General features: G+C 35.7%; 1 protein-coding gene across 1 annotated transcript in view; it reads left to right on the top strand.

The window, feature by feature from the left end:
• The first annotated feature begins 3,286 nt into the window (after window positions 1-3,286).
• Window positions 3,287-7,564, top strand: part of LOC116094240 (acidic mammalian chitinase-like) — a 30,303-nt gene continuing 26,025 nt past the window's right edge. The window contains exons 1-3 of the mRNA XM_031376149.1: window positions 3,287-3,513; window positions 5,097-5,126; window positions 5,648-5,849. Coding sequence (XP_031232009.1) covers window positions 3,438-3,513; window positions 5,097-5,126; window positions 5,648-5,849 — 308 coding nt within the window. The 5' untranslated portion in view covers window positions 3,287-3,437. The remainder of the gene's footprint in view (window positions 3,514-5,096; window positions 5,127-5,647; window positions 5,850-7,564) is intronic.

Genomic DNA, 7,564 nt, shown 5'->3' with positions numbered 1-7,564 from the left:
AATCCTTAAGTAATGCTAGGAGTTCACACTGTGGGAAACCATAATATGACGTCCCATAGCAGCTCACAGAGCAAAGGAAACTCCTTACTTCTTTAGCCTTTTTAAGTGAGAAGTCTCTGGCTAGAGATAAGGTCATAATTTAAGTAACTTCTGTTTGAAGGTCCTAGATAGAATAAAAGGCTGTAACTTAGGTTGCTCTGGCATGGATAAGAACCAGAAAAGAGCACAGCTACTGTTTTCTATTGTGGCAACATCTGAGAACTAATATTTCACACTTTTTACTTGTACATAAAAAGAAGTAACTTTAAGGAATCTGGGTGAGAAGGAGGTGGAACCTGAGGGATTTTGGACCCTGATTTCACTTCTATTTATTATTCAATTGTGGTAGGCTAAAGTCATGACTCCCTTCTCTTTTTACTATACCTGATAGTTAATTTGCAATCCTAGAATTAGGGGTTGTATCTGTATTCAAACAACAAAATGATGAACTTGAGTTCAAGAGATATAGTGGATGTTACCATGGAGAAGCTGAATTAACATATGAACTATAGAAGAGACAATAAGTCAAAATAATCATTATATAGTATGCATTATGACAGGTATGGCCCAACAGAATCATGAGGAACTTTGAAACCATTTCTTTTACTCTAATGACTGTTGTTTGATGTTCGAGGATGGTTAACTTATTCTTTGACATGTCTTTTATAAGACTACACTGATTTACATAGAAGCAAAATTCCTCTCCCTAAAACAGGCAAAGGTACCCCTTTCTACTGTTAGGACATCTAGGCCTATTATATCTTGAAGTGTACTGCTGTCAATGAATATATTTGTCAATGATAATGAATTTTTATTATGCTTTGAGAAGTTTCATTGATTGATAAATAATTGAAAATGTGCCATCTTTTTGGGTACAAAGTAACACGTGTGAATATGGCTAAGTCATCAGAGGGTCTGGAATAGTCATGTATGCTGGTGCAGAAAGTGATACACATAGAAATCTGTCATTCACCAGGGTGCTGCTGAGGTTACTTAGTATGAGGTTACAAGACTAAGAGTGTGCTCTAGGTGATTGGAGATAAAACATCTTTTGATTATAACTGAATAGGTGAATAAATTAAGAAAAATATAAATCAGCAGAAGATGCATCTATCATTCAGAAGTGGCTCACAATCAATTTCAGATGGGACAAAGTTCATGACATCCCCTTGTAATTAGTAAGCTGTTGATAACTTCAAATACATCACTAACTTCATCTTTTGATGTTGGTAACTGTAGAGTGTTCTGAGAGTTTTATCTGAAGGACTTTCTCCACAGTACAGAGTACAGACTGAAAGGTAGGAAGAGGAAAGAAAAAGCTCTCATCCAATTAGTTTTTGAACTAAAGTTTGAAGTCTAGCTGAGGTTACAGAAATAGGCAGAGTCAACTGAAAGGTGACCCAGAATGTGACTCCACTGGGAATAAACTAAGGAATAAGCATCTGTCTGGTTTGAGTGTGGGGGTGTGCTGTCCTTGAGGTTCAGGAATTGATTGTGTCTTGGACAAATGAGTCTAAAAACTAAGAACCAAGAATTTAGCAGCAGTGATGGTGACTGGGAGGACTGGATAGTGTCCTACCCAGGAGGCTAGGCATTTAGCAGTTAGTGTTACAAGTAGACTAGTCTCTGATGATCAGGAGGGATTGTGAATTGGAAGCAAATTTTGATAGGAGATAAGAAGTAGTATATTTTATAAGTAAGCACAGTATCACATTAGCAAGCCTGTAAGGTTTAAAACTTTGTACCAGAGGTCTTAGTCATTGGCTCTAAAATGATGAAAGTGATGATAAAATTCATCTTAATTAGGCAAACAAGTACCATTTGGTGAGGACTCACATAATAAATGACAAAGAAATGAAATATAGTTGAGCTGATCATGGAGGATTAGAGAACTTTATGCTTAAACTTTCACATCAGTTTCCTAATCTTAGAAGTTCTTCTGCCTGTAAGTGTCAATGGATGATATTACATAGATGAAAACACACTCATCTTTGATATGAGTACTATAGAAATTTCCATCTTTATTTCGTTTTTCTTAGGACAGACATCTTGTTTGTGGGTAAAGAATCAATAGCGTGTAGAACGATGTTCTCTGAGTGATCAGTACTTTTGATTTTCAATTTTTTATTTATAATTTAAATGCTGTTCTTTCCATATAAAGTATTTAGGAATAATTATGAGTTGTTTATAGCCTCAAGGACCATGTACTATCATAAAAATAGTATATAGTCAGCAACATTTGGCATTATGGGCACATCAGTTTCTTTTGTCTTCTTTCTTCCTTTTCCTTATTCCAGTCTTCTTCCTTTCTTCCCCTCTTTATCTATCTCTCTCTTTCTCCTTCCTTCCACCCTTCTTTCTTCCCTCCTTCCCTCCCTCCCTTTCTTCCTTCTTTCCTTCATTCTATCCTTCCTTCCTTTATTTTGGAGATATGGTGTTACTGTAGTCCAACTTATTCTGGAACTCACTATTAGTCCATGTTTGACTCAAACTCATAACAATCCTTCTGCCTCAGCCTCCCATTTCTAAGATTATAGGTATGAGTGATTGTCTAGTTGATTACTGATTCTTAAGAAAAATTTCATTGCTTAAAGCTATCACTTTGGTTGTCCTTTTGTATTTCATGAATGTTCCTCAATTAATTATTTGATTTCCCCCATTTAAGCATGAGAGGGATCCTGGCTCAGTCTAGACCACTATTTTCTTTTTATTCTGGCTTGGCTTATTTACAAAGTTATCCCTATATAGGCTTAAACATACTCATTATTCTAAGGACACCTTAATTTTTATTTTTACACCATACTTCTCTCATCTTCAAATTTGTATATTAAAGTGCTAGTAAGGATCTCAATTTGATATCTCAGGCCATAGTCTGAGTTCTTCTCTGCAACTCTTGGCCCTCTGTATATACTTCCTCAGTAAGTGCAACTACCATTCTTTGAAATCCTAAATACACCACACCTTGGCCATTTCATATAACAATTGTGTATATAATGTTAATAAAATTGTCCCTGAGTAGAGAGAAGGAATGATTTAGGCATTTGCTGTATAAATAACATGTGAATAATTCCAGGGATAAACAAGACTCAAACAGAGCTAGTAATTTCCAAAGGATTTTGCTGTTTACCTGCCAATAGAAACTTGCTTTGGTGCCAGGTATAAAAATTCTGTGAAACAAAACCTGATTGCCTTATCTCAACAGATTTTTATAGCCTCAGAATGTAGGGAAAAGGGTATTAAGTGAGTACTTTGTGTAACTGTGGACTTCACTTCCTGCTTGGAGGAATACTATTAAAAGCACAGTCTGTAATAGAGAGCTGCTGAGTTACAAATCAACCGTATATACATTGTAGTAAGAAATTTCTTTTTGAAAATCTTTGTGATTATTAGGGACAGAAATGTTATGTACAATCAATGAAGATTCTGATGAATCAGTACTGAAGGTAACCATAACCAAACTTGTTTTCATCATAGGTAAGTGTATAATGAGATATAGAGCCTTCTTCTTACATGTTTTCTTTATTCTTATTAATTTTTCTGATGATACTTGCAGGTGTATGATGGCTGGGGTGAGAACTTGCTATTGGATAACCAATTTGGGGACTTTCCTTGGGAGGGCAACTTCTCCCAGTCTTAGCATCCCATAGTTAATTGTAATTTATTGTGTAGGGATAAGACCAGATGAAACTTTCCCTCTTTGTGTTAGCATTTATATTGGTGTCCCTGTTCAGGAAGCCATATTGATGAGATTTAGTTGGTGTATTTTATTTGACATTTTTTGGAGAGGAAATCTCACAGCAGTCTTCCTGTTTCCCTGGCTCTTAGAATCTACCACATTTTTTACTATTATCCTTGAGTCTTGAGTGCAGGAGTTATAGATGTAGCACTTGGGGCTGAGCATAGTCACTTGTTCTGTGCATTTTGATCATTTTTTAAAATGGACTCAACTTGTCCCAAGGTCAAAATGCTGCAAGATTGTTTCTCTAATTAGTAAGAACCAAACTTAAGTCTGGTTATAGACAATTATTTAGGATGTATTTAGGATTTATGCTAGTTTAGAAAGGAGGAAGCTGGAGGTTCTCCTCCGAGATCTAAAACTTCCCTAGCTCTGGGTACTTATCTATATATTTAGGTATTATTTTCCTCTGTGTAGTGGGTCAGGTTTCCTTGTTTCTTAGTGTTATGTTTATTTATTTGGTTATGTTTGTAGAATAGCTTTCTCTGAGATGAAGATCAGCAGTACATGAGGTAGAGTTATGCAAGTAGTTACTCAGAATTATTCCTTAATTATCCTATACAGATAAGTATAGGATACTTCCTAAATCAGTGATGACATAAAGTGTTATTCTTAGAACTGCAATCATTCATAGAGCAATATTTTATAAATATTTTATGTAATTCTAAAATGTATCAGCTGCACAAAATCTATATAGTTTTAAACTTGTTGACCTTCAGAATCTTATTTGAAATGAAACACCAACCTTAATTTGTGAAACAGTTAGAGAAATAATAGTTTGCTCATCTTGAGTGTGGTTCAAGCATGTAATTCCAGGATTCAAGATGCTGAGGCAAAAGGAACTCCAGACCACATCCAGCCTAAGTTCTATACTCAAAAGAAAACATACTATGTTAAAGCTGAGTAAAATCATCTTGAGTTTTACTTCACTGTTCTGGCAACATTACAGATAGCTTTGCCACAATCTTCCTAATGAACATCCTAATGCTCTTGGAGAAACCCAACTCTCTGCTTTAAATGATGCTTTGCTTGTTATAAGGCTAAACTCATCCAATCTGTGGAAGAAAAGGCACATTTGGACATGTGATCCTTGAGTAGAGTGAATGCCAGTTCATCTTCTATAGCCTTTACTTTCAATAATAAATATTACATGGAAGGTAAAAGACAGTTCTTAGTAGTAAAAGAACAGGTTTAATAGTGTATTTGGCACATCTGGAAAGTATTACTAGGAATGTACCAATATATAATAAACAAGACGGTTGCACAAGGCTTCTAAGTAAGATCCTAGAGAACAGTAGGTAAATGTATGTTCTGTTTCTAGGTCTCAACTTCTTACTGAATGCTCAACTGGGTAAGTCATTGACTACATGTTTTATTATTAGAAAAGCCTCAGATCTCCATAAATTACTTATAATCCAATATTCTATATAGTATAGATTATTACTAAATTATATTTTAATATTTTTTTTGAAAGAAAATCTTTCCTGGAAATAACTTGTATTTGGAAATGAGAATAGTTTGCTTTGTGGATAGTTGACTGTTTTGCTTCTGTTCTCACTGCTATCCAGTATAGCATGACCACTGGAGAGCTATAAACTAATGACTACCTAGCTCCACATGACAGCTGGACCCCTGTTTTGTCTTCTAAGTAAACCAAACTACTCCAGTGTATTTTCCAAAACTGAACATAAGTGACTTTAAGTCAGTTACTATTCTAAAGATGGGCTCATCTTTGAGAGTGTTCACACCAATCACTTCTAACTAGAGATCAGACATCTGAAGTACAGGAAAGGAAGGAAGCAGGGTCCAAGTATGAACTCAGGTCATTAGCACCAACAGATTGCTGTCATCCTTAACCCTTACCTCTCGCAGGCTCTGCCTACCAGCTGATGTGTCACTTCAACAACTGGCCTCAGTATCAGCCAGATGTGGGAGGTATGAAGCTTGATGACATTGACCCTTGCCTGTGTACTCACCTAATCTATTCTTTTGCTGGGATTTGGGAAAACAACATCACCATAACCAAAAGGAAAGATTTTGATGACTACAAAGATTTTAATGACTTAAAAAAGAGGTAAGAGAAAGAGGAGATATGTCATTTGGTATCTGTGGGGTCAATAGTTAACACATGTCAATGCTTCTTAATATGACAGGATTGATAAATTTGATGTAGATGCTCAGTTGCCAAGTTGATCCCTTTTATTTCAACCAAATGACATATATTTATGACAAAAATACAAGTTTGAAGTTATTTATATATCTCGAAATTGTTGTTCAGTTAATTAACATATGCATTTTCCTAATAAACCCTACAAAACCCTGTAAAAATTGCATATTTATAGTGTCTGTAGATGTATATAAATATTCTGCATGCCACAAGACATATGTTGAAGTTAGAGAACAGCTTTCAGCAGTTACATGTCTCCTTTAACCACGTGGGAACTGGAAATTGATATGAGGTGATCAACCTTGATGGCAAGTATATTTAACAACTGAGACATTGTGACTGTCCTTGAACAGCTCTATTTTCAGTAATTAAATCTACTCTTTGGTATTTATAAAATGTTTATTATTATAAACTATAAGCACCATATTGCATAAATGTGGTATCTTGAAGTTATGCTTCCTATATCAGTAAAATTTTATAATTCTTGTATGTATTCCTAAGACTCTTTCCCATGACTGAGCCATGATAACAAGAAGTCTGGTTTACATTTAAGTGCAAATACTCAAGAGTCCATTCATATACTGTTTCTTTCTGGGTTTCTCCTACTTTTCTTATTAACATGCACTCAATGTTAACACATGCTGTTATAAATAACACATTTCATTCTATTGTCAAATTTTAATGCTTGTATATAGTATATATATTTTTGTCTACTCATTCACATAAGGGTAGGAGATTTCACCTCTTGGATATTGTGAATTGTACACAGTCAGTGCCATGTCTTCAACACATTGAATTCATATCCTTTGGAAAGTAGTTAAATGACAATTATATTTGTTACTTTTCAAGGACTATTGATATTAGTTTATATGTTGGCTACATTAAAGTACATCTGTACAAATAGCTTCTAAGTGATTTTTCAAAATAGATTTTCTTGGCAATGTAGTTGTGTTTCAAATTTTTATCACAGTTATCATAGCAGGTGAAGACATTTTGATATGGTTTTAAGAAAATTATTTCTGGTTTGCATGGTCTTAAAGTACTTTTGTTCACACCATTATCAGTGTTTTGTATTGTTTTAAAGAAATGTGTAGTCAAGGTTTTATCCCATTTTTCACTCAGGATGCTTTTGATCACTCAGAGCTTTTGATCTATGATATATATTGGTTATTAACCTTTCACAAGGTATATAGTTTTCAAATATTTTCTTCCATACACTGCTTTGTCTTCTTATTCTGTTGCTCATGTCAGCTTTGTTATAAGAATCTGTAGTATAGACCAGTGGGACCAGGCACACAGGAAATCCACCAGCCCAGTGACTCGGGTTCGTTCCTGTCTGACTAGGCAGGGGTCCAGAGCAGACCTTGGGTGCAAGCTCTGCAGACAGTGCCACAACACCCAGAGGAAGCTCCACTCCCAGGCACTTTGACATACCCAGGATCAGAGGTGAGTAGGAACCAACATCTGTCCCAACACTGGGAGTAGTTGGGTCCAACGGGACCAGGCACACAGGAACTCTGCCAGCCCAGTGACTCCGGTTCCTTCCAGTCTGTCGGGGTTAGTGTTCTGAGCAGACCTTGGGTACAAGCTCTGCAGCCAGTCCCACAACTCACAGAGAAAGC

This window comes from Mastomys coucha, unplaced genomic scaffold, assembly GCF_008632895.1.
Source record: "Mastomys coucha isolate ucsf_1 unplaced genomic scaffold, UCSF_Mcou_1 pScaffold16, whole genome shotgun sequence".
Classification (NCBI taxonomy): Eukaryota; Metazoa; Chordata; class Mammalia; order Rodentia; family Muridae; genus Mastomys; species Mastomys coucha.
Note: the sequence above shows the minus strand (reverse complement) of the source record. Positions and strands in the feature narration are given on the sequence as shown.